The sequence below is a fragment of the Dermochelys coriacea genome, chromosome 1 (genome assembly GCF_009764565.3).
Source record: "Dermochelys coriacea isolate rDerCor1 chromosome 1, rDerCor1.pri.v4, whole genome shotgun sequence".
Lineage (NCBI taxonomy): Eukaryota > Metazoa > Chordata > Testudines > Dermochelyidae > Dermochelys > Dermochelys coriacea.
Window position 1 is genome coordinate 55,270,897 of NC_050068.2, and position 15,664 is coordinate 55,286,560.

The 15,664-nt window shown below is 38.7% G+C and overlaps 1 protein-coding gene across 1 annotated transcript in view; it reads left to right on the plus strand.

Annotated features, from left to right (window-relative positions):
• Window positions 1–15,624, plus strand: part of NEK5 (NIMA related kinase 5) — a 44,926-nt gene extending 29,302 nt beyond the window's left edge. The window contains exons 13-23 of the mRNA XM_038370224.2: window positions 1,312–1,378; window positions 1,725–1,844; window positions 2,543–2,626; window positions 2,727–2,831; window positions 4,535–4,615; window positions 6,462–6,527; window positions 9,638–9,761; window positions 9,989–10,120; window positions 12,271–12,411; window positions 13,941–14,052; window positions 14,578–15,624. Coding sequence (XP_038226152.1) covers window positions 1,312–1,378; window positions 1,725–1,844; window positions 2,543–2,626; window positions 2,727–2,831; window positions 4,535–4,615; window positions 6,462–6,527; window positions 9,638–9,761; window positions 9,989–10,120; window positions 12,271–12,411; window positions 13,941–14,052; window positions 14,578–14,839 — 1,294 coding nt within the window. The 3' untranslated portion in view covers window positions 14,840–15,624. The remainder of the gene's footprint in view (window positions 1–1,311; window positions 1,379–1,724; window positions 1,845–2,542; window positions 2,627–2,726; window positions 2,832–4,534; window positions 4,616–6,461; window positions 6,528–9,637; window positions 9,762–9,988; window positions 10,121–12,270; window positions 12,412–13,940; window positions 14,053–14,577) is intronic.
• Window positions 15,625–15,664: the final 40 nt, after the last annotated feature.

The following is a 15,664-nucleotide window of genomic DNA, read 5'->3' on the forward strand; positions in this document are numbered from 1 at the left end:
CCAAATATTGTGGGAGAAATAAAACTACCCTTATCTGGACATGTGCTTTTTAATTGCTAAAGGCTGTTCTTCCCTCTGTCCTGCCACCCCTACCTCAAATGCTCAGAAGGCTCTAAACCCAGCAGAACCAATACAGATCTCTCACCTGGAGATTGGGGTTAGGGTAGGCCACAGAGAGAGTTCCTCCTGCAGAGCTTATACTATAGCTTCCGTAGAAAGGTTCCTTTCTCCTGCAAATTTATAAACTTCACAGCCTTCCTCATTCAGGCCCCACAGTGGGAAGCGTTCTCCTATTTCTGAGGCTGCCTGTCCCTTAGTCACAAATGGATGGGTTCAAGAAGCATTGCATAAGGTAGACCAGGTTAAGGATTCAGGGATGCCGGATTTAAATAGGTTTCAGAGTAGCAGCCGTGTTAGTCTGTATTCGCAAAAAGAAAAGGAGTATTTGTGGCACCTTAGAGATTAACAAATTTATTAGAGCATAAGCTTTCGTGAGCTACAGCTTACTTCATCGGATGCATTTGGTGGAAAAAACAGAGGGCCAAATGCATCCGATGAAGTGAGCTGTAGCTCACGAAAGCTTATGCTCTAATAAATTTGTTAGTCTCTAAGGTGCCACAAGTACTCCTTTTCTTTTTGCAGATTTAAATAGTGACTTGTTTTGGAGGCTTCAGTTAAGATAGGCTGGATCATAAGGTTTTGGTCAAGGAAGGCAGGGTTGGGGATATCTCAGTTAAGGATGACTGAATTTGGGATACTCGGTTTAAGGATGGTTAAATTCAGGATGTTAAGAACAAAATAAGTTGAGCTTGGTTCTTTGAATGACAGTAGCATTCAGAAGGCATGATGCGAAATAACTCAGGACCAAGGAACTTACAAGTGACTGCTGATGGTTTTACAACTAAAAAAGAAGAAATTCTATGAAAAACCCCTGCTAATACAAAGTGAGGGTGTTACAGGCACACAGAAGTCAGAAAATGAAACATTTAGGATTGAACATGCAACTTTTAACTCTTGGTTCTTGTGTGAATGCATTACAAAACAGTATTGTTTTTAATAACATGTTCATATACTATTTCTCAAACTTCAGAAGATTGGTATAATTGATGGAGTAGGGAGGGCAAGGGACAGCGGTCAAGTGAATATATGGTTACTCAATAGTACATTCTTTATACATTTAGCAAGTAACTTCTGGTAAACAAATATATTTCTGGGTATGTGTGTATATATATAGGGAGCTCCCATGTTCGTATAATTTGCTGAAAGTTGTAAACAAAAATACCATAGTTGAATGTCATTGTGTTCTGTCAGGCTCACAGAGTATCTTCAAAGACAGCTCGAAGCCCAGCAGTACAAGATGAAAGTGGAAAAGCAGTTGGTAAATATAAACTGAATTATAGAATACAATCACTAAAGTGGAAATGAGTGAAAGTTCAGAAAATGAACCTGTGTCTTTCTCACATCGAAATATAGTGCTGACAAATAGGGAACTCTGCTGTAATGTTTTAATTGATGTATTCCGCAATTTTCTTCTCAAGGTTTTACTTTTTATTGTAAGAAAAACCTCCTAATGTGAAACACCATTGTAACTATTTCTTCCAGAAATATGTACTGTACTTATGCCACTTTTGATTGCGGTGTGTGTGTGAGGGGGGAAACTCAGAAGAGAAAATCTCTAAATGGAAATTCCTTTGCTCTGAAAATGATCTTTTGCATATCAACAGGGACTGCGACCATCCTCTGCTGACCCACGTCATAACCAGATCCAGAAGCAGGAAATGATGGAAGAGCAGCTCAAAGACCATCAGAGTGATCTGGCTAGAAGGAATGAAATGAAAGAAGAGGTATAAGACTGGTTCATCTTAGTTGGCCAGAGCCATTTTATTTTACTAATTGGCAAGTATACTTTCCATTTGTGAAAAATGATACTCTTTCCCTGTCCACAAGTACAGTATTAGGTGGATTCGTATGTAGGTTGTATAGCACTGCCACCACCTGGTAAGGTCCTGGTACAAGAAGCTGATTTGAGTAACAATATGAAAGAACACAGTCCTGATTTTGATCTCATTTCCTTTGAAGTCAGTAGAATTACATTGTTGTAAAAACAGCGTGAGAGGAGAATGCGTCCCCATGTGCACAAACCAAAAGATGTTTTATTCTCTTAGTTTTTGTTCCCAGTTCCACACTTCACTATCACATTTAGAGATGCTACTTATGCGATATATTGTTATCAACAGAGGTTACTTACATTTTTTATATAAACTGTACTTGATTCTATGATGCTTTTGTATGATTGATAAAACAGTAATAATTTTACTTCTCATATGGATACACAAAAATTACATGCTAATGTATTTAGTTAATAATAAACTGATTTTTTAAAACAAATGTAACTACAATAAAATAATATTAAGGTAGAATCAATGTTACTATATATAGTTACACAGATAATTTGGATGTCCATGTATTATTTTTTCTTAACCAGTGTTGTTTCTAAGGGAAACTGCATGCACGATATTCTAAACTTGGTGCTGTTTAACAGGAATACCTGAAACAATTACAGAAAATTCGTCAACAGTACCACAGTGAGGTAAAAGAACTTAGATTCAAAGCAGGAGCACTGCAGGTAACAACTCCCCCCTACACAGTTCCAGAAGTGTTCATTTAAAGCCAATATCCAATTTACCCAGTAACTGAAACAAGCATTTTGTAAATATATCCTTTAGGAGAAACCGCAAATAAAAGACAAAACCTATCTTGTGAAACAAGGGAATGCTGGGGGCCAGCCCGATCCAAAAGATCCTCCTGGAAGAAGAGAAGAACCAGTCCAGGTATCAACATTGTATAATAGAGTTTGAACACATTACCACAAACTAACTAAAGTATAGTAAGTTAATGTGATCCTGCACACCTCTAGTCTATTTCTCTGAGAACTCTGAGAAGTAATAGTCAAGGAAAGAAGGAACACATGAAAAATAACTTACATCTGATAGTCACTTTTTACTGCATGCGAGATTTTATTTCCCTGTGTTTATTTTATGTCTAAGCCTGAGAATTTTCTCTCTTTTGGTCCTGGTTTGTTCAGCTCAATGTTGTTTCTCCCCAACTTTTACTGTGGTGTACTTTTGCTTTATTTAAAGAAATCTGTTCCTTTTTTCATGCTTTAAAAGTGGCATGCAGTGGAATCCACTCACAGGGGCAGATCTTCATGGCTGCGGATGATCCGTGCAGAGCTAGCAGGTTCAGTTTTGCTGTGAAGGAGCAACACTTGCAGAGGCTGCACAGGGAGTGAGTTAGAGCCAAATTCCATTGGGACTTCTTGGCCAGGAAGAGACGTAGGGACAGAGGATCCCTGTAGCATAGATCCTCCACTTCTTCCTCACCAATGCTGGCAAACCAACTCCAGTTCTTAGGGGGGACTAGCAGCTGAAGAGTGGCTCCATTCTTGCGTTTCCAGACCCCGGAGAGTTCTGCAGCAGTGAGCTAGCCCAGTTACTTGGGCTGGGGAGAGGATTTGATCTGGCTGTTTTGGGAGTTTGACTATTTCTTTTTATAGGATGGTTATCAGGGAGTTGCAACAGGGGAATTGGTGGAAAATAGACATGCACATTTTGGAATGGGAGATGCTAGGGTCCTATGTAATTCTAAGGCGTGACTTGGCCCCAGGTAGTTTATTTCATTTTACTAGAGACAACAGAGTATATTGAAACCACTTGCATCTGGGACCTGATTCAATGCCCATTTAAATCAAGGGCACAGTCAGTTTACGGGAAATCAGGATTAAAACTGCACAGAAACCTTTTCTCCTAACATCTAATAGATGGCACAGTGCATCTGTGGGCTAAGCACCGGCTTGACTTCCTCCATGTATTTGAGAGAGTTTTCTTATGCTTCACGTGTTAAAGTCTGAAAATTGTTTGGATATTTTATTTGGGAGATGGCAATGCACCTGACCCCTTAAGATATGCTAATTTTCTTTGTTTATTTGACAAGTAGCTAATACAGAGCTATGTTGTGGCATTGGATGTAGGAAAATGAAGTGGTATAAATAACATTTTATGTGCCATCATGAGACAAGATACTATGGAGGCAATTAGTCTTTCCACAGTTAAGGTTGTAACCAGATTTCCATTCTAAACTTGATTTTTCACTGCCTCTCAAACTAGAACTAGATGAATCTGAAACTTCTTATACTGGTCCTGTGTCAGAGCATGGGTTTGATTTGTTGGGGTAATCTGACAAAGTATTCTTTAAATATGGGAGTTTGAAAAATCAGAGGTTTGTACTTTTTGAAAAAATTCCTAACTTTTTTTATTTTATTTTTTTTTTGCCAAGTCAGCTAACATTGGCAGTTATTTGCTGTTCCATTCCAATTAGCAGCGAAGCAATCAGGAGAATATTTATAAAGAGCAATTAATAAATGTACACCATAAACCATACACTTTAAACATAGTCTATACATACTCTGGTTCTGAGGAGTGGATGTGTAATTGTACTTTTTGAACTTTATGAGCATTTTATTTTTTTCTTCAAGGATATTGAAGAAAACTTGAAACATATCAGACTACAGAACTGGCAAGAGAGAAGAGTCCTGGAAAAGAAACATAAAACAAAGGTAACAGAGATCTTTGCCCTATTTTCTTCTCCTTTATAGCTTACCTTTGTTTGTCTCAGATGGTCCCACTATGCCATGATAGCTCTAGAAAGCAGGGTGCGTAAAAGTCAACACCAGTGCTACTCTATGGATCGCTGGATAAGAGTTTCTGTAGGAGCAAAGGGTCATCAAGGAAAATAGCATAGTAACACAGCCCTGCCCTCAACTTGATAGTGACTCCCATTAGATACTCTAGAGACAAGATGGGTGAAGTAATATCTTTTATTGGACCAACTTATCTTGGTGAGAGAGACAACCTGAAGAAGGGCTCTGTGTGGCTAGACAGCTTGTCTCTCTCATCAAAAGACTTTAGTCCAAGTAAAGACACTACCTTGCCTAACTTGAGTCTCTAATATCCTGGAACCAACACAACTACAGCTACACTTTAGATACGCTACACAGTTATCATATCTCCTCTTAGTTATCACTAGTACTGTATAAAAATACTCCAATTGAATTCGGGTTCAATCAAAGTTAGCTCTGGCTGTTAATCCATTAACATTTCCTTTGTAAGTCATTATCTCTTACAGTAGAACCTCAGAGTTACTGACACCTTGGAAATGGAGGTTGTCCGTAACTCTGAAATGTTCATAACTCTGAATAAAGCCCAGTTTGGGTTCCAGATCCAGCAGCTGACACTCCAGGCCAGGATTCATCAGCAGCTGGGCTCCCTACTCAGCCCCACATGAGTTTGCAAGCTTGTCCCCCTCTCCAGCCCTGTGTGTGAAAACAGAATGTCCCCCTCCCAGCCTGGGGAATGGAGGTAAAAACAGCACATCCCTCTCCAGGTGGGGGTGTGAAAGCTGCACAGACCTCAGCACTGCTCCTGCTCTGCAGGCTCTGGCTGCCTTGAGCTGGCAGCCCCAGCATCTTGGCGTAAGTGGCTGCCCTGGGGGTGGGAGAGGACAGGCAGCCCAGATGTGCCTATGCCTACCTTTAAGATGCAATACGGGCATAATACAGTACTTGCTCTTTCTTTTTTTTGGTCTCTGCTGCTGCCTGATTGGTTATTTCTGGTTTCACATGGTGTCTGGTTGATTGGTCAGTCCATAACTCTGGTGTTTGTATCTTTGAGGTGTTACTGTATCTCTCTACTGTTGTTTGAATAATAGAAGCAGATGAAAATGTTAAATGAAAATTTACATGAGACGTCAGGAAACTTTTCTAACAACAATATCAATTAGGCATTGGAATAAGGCTTCTAAGGGAAGTTATTGCAGACCAGGCACTGCAAGTATTCAAAATTTGGATTGGACAGGATTCTTGAGAACCTACAATAGAGACCAATCGTGTGCATGGCAAAGGGGGGCACTAGATGGTTATTTAATAGGGCTTTTCTTTAATTCTCTGACACTGCCGTCTTGTCATACAATCATTTGCCATCTTATCATAACAATAATCATATAATAACTCTCTAAAATATTGCTATCCCTCTTTCATTTTTAGGGACATTGTCAATATCAGTAAGTGTTTTAAAAATAGTTTTAAGTACTACTACTTCCCTGAAACCACCTGCTAATCTTTGTTGCTACATTTTTCAATTTTGAAAACTTTTTTCCCCCTTCCCTGTTGCTGTGTGAAAGACACAAACATGGGAAACTAACCATACTGAAACTGACTATACAGAAATTGCTGTCAAATAAACAAAGTGAACAAACGGGGAAATATTTTTTTTCTAATCTTTTCAGGCGTAATAACAATAAACAGTTTTCATAGAAAAGTAATTTTTGAGTTTGTAATGCCGCTTTTAAACTGCATAGATTTTAATGAGCTACTTTAATGAAGTATGTGAACTTCTTTTTTGTAGGGAGGAGTAAAATTTGAAATTAATTTAGATGCATGTGTTCTTGAGGAAGATACTGTGCAAGAAGAGGTATGTTGTAGCTATGTTAAAAACACATTTGTTTTAGTAGTCTGAAGATATGATAGCAGTTCCATCATTGTAACTAGGTTTCCATTATAATCCTCCTCCTCCCTTTGTTATAATGAAAACATTCCACTTGATATTGCACATGTATGATCATCTGCCAGAGGAAGATTTTTGGAGGGGGAAGTTTGATGGTGATTGGATAAAGCGTTAATCAGAAATAGGGCTGTCAAGTGAGTAAAAAAATTAATCGCGATGAATCGTGCAATTAAAAAGATGAATCACGTGATTAAAAAGATGAATCATGATGAGTCGCACTGTTAAAGAATAGAATACTATTTATTTAAATATTTGTGGATGTTTTCTACATTTTAAAACCTATTGATCTCAATTACCACACAGAATACAAAGTGTACAGTGCACACATTATATTATTATTTTTATTACAAATATTTTCACAGTAAAAAACAAAAGAAATAGTATTGTTCAGTTTACCTAATAAAAATAATGTAGTGCAATCTCTTTATCATGAAAGTTGAACTTACAAATGTAGAATTAGATACAAAAAAAAACTGCACTCAAAAATAAAGTAAAACTTTAGAACCTACAAGTCCACTCAGTCCTACTTCTTGTTCAGCCAATCACTCAGACAAACAAATTTGTTTACATTTGTAGGAAGTAATGCTGCCTGCTTCTTGTTTACAATGTCACCTGAAAGTGACAACAGGTGTTTGCATGGCATTGTTGTAGCCAGTGTTGCAAGATATTTACATGCCTGATGCACTAAAGATTCATATGTCCCTTCATGCTTCAACCACCAGAGGACGTGTCTATGCCGATGACGGGTTCTGCTCGATAACAATCTAAAGCAGTGCGGACCGATGCATATTCATTTTCATCATTTGGAGTCAGATGCCACCAGCAGAAGGCTGATTTTCTTTTTTGGTGGTTCGGTTCTGTAGTTTCCGCATCGGAGTGTTGCACTTTTAAGACTTCTGAAAGCATGCTCCACACCTCATCCCTCTCAGATTTTGGAAGGCACTTCAGATTCTTAAACCTTGTGTTGAGTGCTGTAGCTATCTTTAGAAATTTCACATAGGTACCTTCTTTGCGTTTTGTCAAATCTGCAGTGAAAGTGCCTGTGCTGGGTCATCATCCGAGATTGCTAGAACATGAAGTATATGGCAGAATGCGTGTAAAAACAGAGCAGGAGACATACAATTCTCCCCCAAGAAATTCAGTCACAAGTTTAATTAACGCATTTTTATTTTAATGAGCATCATCAGCATGGAAGCATGTCCTCTGGAATGGTGGCTGAAGCATGAAGGGGCATACGAATGTTTAGCATATCTGGCACGTAAATACCTTGCAATGCCGGCTACAAAAGTGTCATGCAAATGCCTGTTCTCACTTTCAGGTGACATTGTAAATAAGAAGCAGGCAGGATTTTGTCCCATAAATGTAAACAAACTTGTTTGTCTTAGCGATTGGCTGAACAAGAAGTAGGACTGAGTGGACTTGTAGGCTCTAAAGCTTTATATTGTTTTGCTTTCTGAGTGCAGTTATGTAACCAAAAAAACCCCTACATTTGTAGGTTGCACTTTCACAATAAAGATATTGCACTTCAGTACTTGTATGAAGTGAATTGAAAAATATTATTTCTTTGATTTTTACAATGCAAATATTTGTAATAAAAATAATATAAAGTGAGCTCTGTACATTTTGTATTCTGTGTTGTAATTGAAATCAATATACACCGGACCCTCGCTAGAGCACACATCTATGTAGTGCAAATTCGCATATAACGCGGTCTTGACCATGGATCCCAAATTTAATTACTTTAATTGCAATTCATTTTAACGCGGTCCCCACGTTAATGCGGTACCATGCATGGATCCCAAATCCCGCATTCTAGCGAGAGTCTGGTGTATTTGAAAATGTAGAAAGAAATCCAAAAATATTTTTATAAATTTCAGTTGGTATTCTATTGTTTAACTGCGCAATTAATTGCGATTAATTTTTTTAATCGCTATTAATTTTTTGAGTTAATCGCGTGAGTTAATCGCGATTAATCGACAGCCCTAATCAGAAACAAAAGGACTAAAGCTCAGAGTAATTTTACTTTTGTAAAAGTTTTTTTGGGAATATCATATCTCAAAGTGATTTAGTTTGCAAACTCCAAATTTGCCTTATAAATTACTTTTAATAAGGTGCCTTTGAGTATTTCTGGAACATGTCAATGGCTGCTTTTGGAGCTACTAGCTACTGTTGTTTTGAGTTGGTGATGGTTTCATAGAATTCAAAAGTTCATAGCATTTCTGGACCCTTATGAGGGGAGGCTGAGGGAATTGGACTTATTTAGTCTGCAGAAGAGAAGAGTGAGGGGGAATTTAATAGCAGCCTTCAACTACCTGAAGGGGGGCTCTAAAGAGGATGGAGGTAGGCTGTTCTCAGTGGTGGCAGATGACAGAACTAGGAGCAAGTTGCAGTGGGGAGGTCTAGGTTGGATATTAGGAAAAACTGTTTCACTAGGAGGGTGCTGAAACACTTGAATGGGTTACCTAGGGAGATAGTGGAATCTCCATCCTTAGAGGTTTTTAAGGCCCAGCTTGACAAAGCCCTAGCTAGGATGATTTAGTTGGGATTGGTCTTGCTTTGAGCAGGGGGCTAGGACTAGATGACCTCCTGAGGTCTCTTCCAACCCTAATCTTCTATGATTCTAAGCACAAAGCAGGAATAATACAACAGTGAATTAGACACTTTTGGAAGAAATTGAAATAACACTCTAGAAGATCTAGGGAGAGTGATATGGTTATGTGTTTTAAAAACCCTAACATCTGAAAGTAGAACTCATTTTCAAAATAACGCCTATTATTTATTAGGCACCATTCTACCAGCTTGTCTTCCTACATGTTTGGAAAGCGTCTTGCAAACCAGTGTTTTACAAATAATCATGTGTATTCTGAAACTCCTGCTGCATTATCACTTTTCATGTTGTGTCACTGTTTCAATCTACCTGTCCACCTGAAAACATTTGAAAAAATCAGTAAAAATGGGAATTAAGTGACTGCCCAATGTTTGTGTTCTGTTTCTTACTAAAATCTATTTTGTTTCAGGAACTAGATAAACTTAATGAGACGTTAACTTTTGAGGATGGTGAGAATCTTAAGGAGAAATGGATGAAGATCTATGAAGATTACACACAAAAATCTTTGGAAGAACTTTGCTCTCCAGAAGCAGGTATTACTTAGGGAAGCACAGGGCAAGTGAATATATTGACCGTGGAAATTAATTAGTAGTTACACTCACTCAAATTCAGTCAGTGACTCCTATCGTAACATCTGATGGATCCTTGTTTACAGGATTTGTTTCCAATATACCGGTATGTCAGAGTAAGCATTAGAATCACAGTAAAATCTGTTTGAAGGGCACTGAAATATTTATTTGTTCTTTTTTTTTTCCCTTAGAGGCTGGCAATATAGATAATGCCATGGAAATCAGAAAACAATGGCAAGTTAGAGTCCCACAGACTCTCCTGGATTTTCTAGCGGAGGCAGATGTCACATCTGTCTGCCCTACAATGGCTGAAAGTGAACCTGGTATGAATTTGTTGTTTTTTACTGTGTGTAGACAAAGACCAGCTTAATCCAGCTAGACTGGTTATAGACATTTAAACAACGTTTTGATTTGGGAGTTTCACAGCAGAATATTCATGAGATCTGCTGTGCTGTTATTACCAGAGTTTGTCATGATAATTGAGGTTATCGCATATACTCAACCAAAGGATGTAATAATAATTTTCCATTTGTTCTAATGTGTGTAAAATGGGGATAATGCTACTTTCCATCTTTTTGTAAAGTGCTTTGAGATCTACTGATGAAAAGCACTAAAAAGAGGTTGGTGTTATCATCATTAGTGCTTAACTAGTGCTTTATCATATGAGCTAGACTGTGGCTTGCCCTGCATGGGTGTATAGGCTGGGAAAAGATGCAAGAAGCTATCTCCCTCCTTGCAAATGTGCACAAGGGATAACCACAGTTTTGGGCCTTGTGTTCCTGGCACTCAGGGACCAGGGATGTCTATCAGCAACAGCACCCAAGAGTGGGGTGGGGATGGAGTGATGGTCCTTCTCCTGTTTCTGCACAGACACACAGAAATATGCTGTCACATGGCAGAGTGCCTGTTATACCCTTCCAAAGGGCGGTGGTTGTTGTGATCCATCTTTTCAGAGTAGGCTGCTCTGACACCAGGGGGTGGGTGTGTGTCTCAACTCTGCCATGAGTGCCTGGACTCAGCAAGACTGTCGGCAGGGACTGCCACTGGGAAAGATAGAATGTGGCCCTATGGCCTTAGTTTTCACAATGACCTCCAGAATTGCAAGCACAATTAAAAGCAGATTTTTAAACAAGTGCAGTTGTGGGTGCAATTTAATCATATTTAATTGTGGGTGAAAAACTGCACAGCTAATATTGACTGTTGGGCTGAGGCCCAGCTAAAGCCTGGCCTAAATCTTTTCTTGGGGGGGGACCCTCCATATCAGCACACTGAGAATTTTCCTCTTCCTTTAATATCCAAACTCCACATTGTAAAGAATCAACATTATAGTCACCATTCTCCCAGCAGAAGGGAATGTCATGGAACTACCCTGAGAGCTTTGTTAAACCCTAGTTGTCCAGGGGCTTGCTATTTACTGTTGTAGAAAAGAATATCTGCACCACTCTTAGATTAAACCTTTGTTCAGTGTATTATGCATGAGCTGTATTATTTATGTCTAATTTTGACTGTAAGCTTGTTCTGGCAGACACCTCTGTGTGTACAGTGCCAAACTCCACTTTGGCACTCAATAAATAACAGTGAGCTATGTCCTCCCCCGCCTGAAACACTCACAAGATGGCAAAGATAGCAGCAGTCTCACTTAGGACTTGCAGACCTGCTGCCTTCTCTCCTCCAGCACCAGGGATTAATGACAGGGTAGATGGAGCTCAGGGATCTATAAGAGAAACACAGCACCATCCTGTAGCTCCTTGTCTATCCCCGGGGAAGACCAGCACCATTACACTATGTGCTGGCTTCACTTCCCCTCCACATACAGGTTTCTCAATGGAGACCCTCCAAGGGATTTGTACACATGCCTACAACTGGCATGGAAAGACTTCCATTAGCCCCAGGGATTGGAGCTAAACCATGTTTGCTCTTCTCCCCTTTACACGGGTTGAGGGACCACACCATCCCTTTTGTGTTTCATTCCACCTTTGATGACATATCTCAGGGACACCACCTCTACAGCTTTCTCAGCCTGTAATGGACTATGAGAAAGAAATCAGGAATTAGTCAATGGAGTTGCACCTGCTTACACAAGGTCTGAATTGTAGAAGGCTATTTTGCTTTAATGAAAAATGTCGTCATTCTTGCATAGATACTTTATAGTGAGGACAAAGTGTTTAATTCTATTATTTTTGAGTATTAGAAACAATGGTGCTTTCTGATCATTAGAAACTTTGGTGGCAAATACTCCAGAAGTAGGCCTTCCTTGCAATACCACTCAGATCAAATACTGCAGATAAAGCAGTCTGCTTGGAGAAGGAAAATCCTACAAGGAAAGCAACTGGCTACTTAAGGAACCAAAGAAATGAGAAACTCCACTATAAAAATGAAAATCTTTTAAGTTGGCAAGGGAACATGGCAGTAACACCAAGTCATATTCACGTTTTATCACATGCAGTATCCTGATGCTTCTCCTGTTTCCTAGCTGGCCAGGTGGTTGTCGTGCCTGAAGAAACCCCAGAAAACAGGAAACAGTGGAAACAAGAAGCACCTGGCACACTGCTGAGTATCTTAGCGAAAGCAGAACTGTCTAATGACTCCTTTGGCTGGACTGAAGAGGAATCTGGTAGGATATTTGTTACTGTAAATTATAGGATGAATCCTCTGAAGAATTTTACTCTATATTTTGATAATGAAAATGGAAATGAGATATCTCAAGAGTGGAAAGAGACATAAGATGTCCAACATCCCCAGACGGAGTTTTTCTTTGATTATATTGTTCTTATTGTAGTTGGTAGAGGACTTGTGAAACAAAAATCTTTTAACCACTTGGCAAACTATTAAGACAGAAGAGAAGGGTTCAGTCATTTAGTAGATGGTTAGTATTTTAGAGCTAGGGGGATCCAGATGGTATTATGACTGCCACTGAATTTTTGCAGCTTACCAACTTCACAAAGCCAGACATTTTTTCTATCCAGCATTATTTTGATATATTTATCAGTTTCACTTTGTCAGGGGACAAGAACTGGACTAGAATGGGAATTCAGACACTATTACTTTAGAGAAAGCCATCTATGGCAATGAACATTTTTCAAAACACTTTCCCAAGACATAAGAAAATCTTCCATACATTACTAGCTGCATCCTGTTTTTGGATACATCAACATAAACTGCTATAAATCTTCTACAAGATATAGCATGTGATGGCAAAAGCACAATCACTGACTTTACATGGTTGAAGATGGTACAATTCCACATATAAGACATCTGCACTGAGCCCTAATCAATTAGGTTGCAGCATACTGTTAGGATGATGGTTTTTAAAAAGAAAAAAACCCAACACAAAGTTACAGTGCACGTTGCCAAAAAGTAAGAGTGTGAAACAATTTTCATAATGTAATTAGTGCAACTGGAAATTAGTATGTTTTGCATGCTCCAATGCAAATTAACTGAACATGGAATTAGATAAAAGCCTTTAAAACCAGCTCAATTGCATGTGTCAAACACAAGCCTGCTAAATGGATTACAGGGAAAATTCTTTCATTTGAAGTTGCATAATCAACACTCCCTAGCTAACTAACACGCATGTGCTCTCTTAGCACATCAGGCTATTTTAAAAATTATCCCATCCTGACATTCTCTCCCCATAGATATACTTCTTTTAAGAAATTTGAACTAAACTAAGACCTCACTACCCATATTCAACAAGCCATAGAGCAAGTGCTGTAATATGATCACAAATTTTTAGCTGATTTATCTTTCAGCGATTAAGTCTAATAAACCAGACTTAAGACCCAATTTTGCCACCTTTGCTCACATTAAATACTTTGCTACCCAAATAGTCACATTCATTCCAGTTGGATTATTTGCAGAATAAGGCCCTTAATCAATACCCTGGCAATACCCTTAAAAATTCAGTTTTCTCTGAACTTTCAGATCTGCGTTGCCCTCCCACCCATAGGTTTTGTGTTGGAAAGTAAACACGATTAGGGAGCTAGAACTATCCAAATATTTCTGTGAACAGTAACAATGGCTATCAGTGAAGTCTGGTGTTTGTACTGTTGTGATTTGAACAAAATCCTTTCCAAGAATTTCTGTAGTGGTTCTAGATATTTGATGTACATTTATCAGATATCTTCCTCCTCCACTCTCCAGAGGGGACATTGTCACCCTGGCCGCCAAAAGAGAGTAAGGAAGATAATGCAGAAGCAGGCTCCACTATTGATACCGATGAAAACAGACTTGAGCCTAGATCGGACGATGACACGTAAGTCACTGATGTGAATAAGGTAACTTAAGTCAAGTTACTCCAGAAGAGGAAAAAGCTATGAACGGACATATTCCTTCTCTTAGGAAAATTGGCCCAGCAGGCTACGTTTCTTAAAAAGAAAATTCTGTAACTTTTAGATTTTTCACTGTAATTAAACAGAGAAAGTTAATAGCAGCCAAATTGAATTTTACCTCTTGTTAAACTACAGAATTAGGTCAACTTAAATTAGTTCATGAAGATGCCAATACTAATGGCATCTATACTACACCATTAGTATAGAAAAATGCAGATACAACAATGATAAAATTGGCCATCTCTGTATCATTTACATTGTAGTTTTAGTGGAGCTTAACAGGATGGAGGAATGGGGGCAGGAAAATATTTAAAATTTCATACCCAGCTTTTATACTCCTCACAAAACAATTTTTTTTTTAAATTGAGACCTTATGGGCTTTGAGACCAGGACAGCTAATAACAGTGACACATTTTACTAACATCCATTTTCTCTGTTTAAACATGTAGGAACTTTGAGGAATCTGAAGATGAATTGAGGGATGAGCTGGTGGAATCACTAGAAAAAGTGATAACTTCTCTGGCAGAGGAAGTCAGAGAGGTGCCAATCCAGTCAGCGAACAAAGACAAACCAGAAGAAGAGAAAGAAAGCTTAGCTAGTGCAATACCTGGGCAACCTGATGAGATTTTAGACAGAAACACTGATCGATTTACTGCTGACATATGTAATGGAGAAGGCAGGCAGGCAGGAAGCAGCACTCAGCTAAAATAGGAGGTTGATTGCTGTTTCAAGACTTTCATAAATTGCTGGAAGATACAGCCATAGCAGGGCCAATATTTTAAAAACAGGGGCCTAAAGTTAGGTTCCTCAATCCATATTTAGGCACCTGAAGTGGCGGCCTGCTTTTCAAAGTGCTGAGCACTCATTTGAAACATATGGGAGCTGCTGAGCATGCTGCACTTTTAACATTCAGGCTACTTATTCAAGAGGCTAAAATTAATCTCTTTTTAAAAAAATCTTGGGCCAAAATGAAAAGCAAACTCAGCTCCTGCTTATATCTTTACTCATCTACACTGCCTCTCACTATCCACTCTTTAGTACATTCCTGACTTTTATCTGTTCCACATGACAGAATTGCACTCTTCTGGTTATCATACACCTACTCCCCTACTTCTCTTCCCCCAAATTCATCTGTTTTGTGAAGCTTTGCAGTTATTATATGTTGTCCTGTGCAGCTTGTAGCTCCTGCTAGTAAGTCATTAAGAGACAGGAACCCATAGTTTGACTTGCACAGCTCTTATTTTATATAGCACCAGGTACACAAACTCTTTTATAATGATTAGTAAACTTTGCTGCTATTATTATTACCCCATGTATGTTATGTATCTGAATTTCTAATTAAAAGTGCCATTATGCAAAAAATTTGACAGCTGGAACATGGTAAAGAGTTATTCCAGCTGTCATTTTCTCCCATCCTCTCAAATTTTAGATGTAAGCTCTCTGGATACTATTTAAATGGAAGGAACACAAATAATAACTTTTTGATTTTAATAGTTTTTGCCTGTCTTTTACTATCTTTCTTACTTAGCCTAGAGT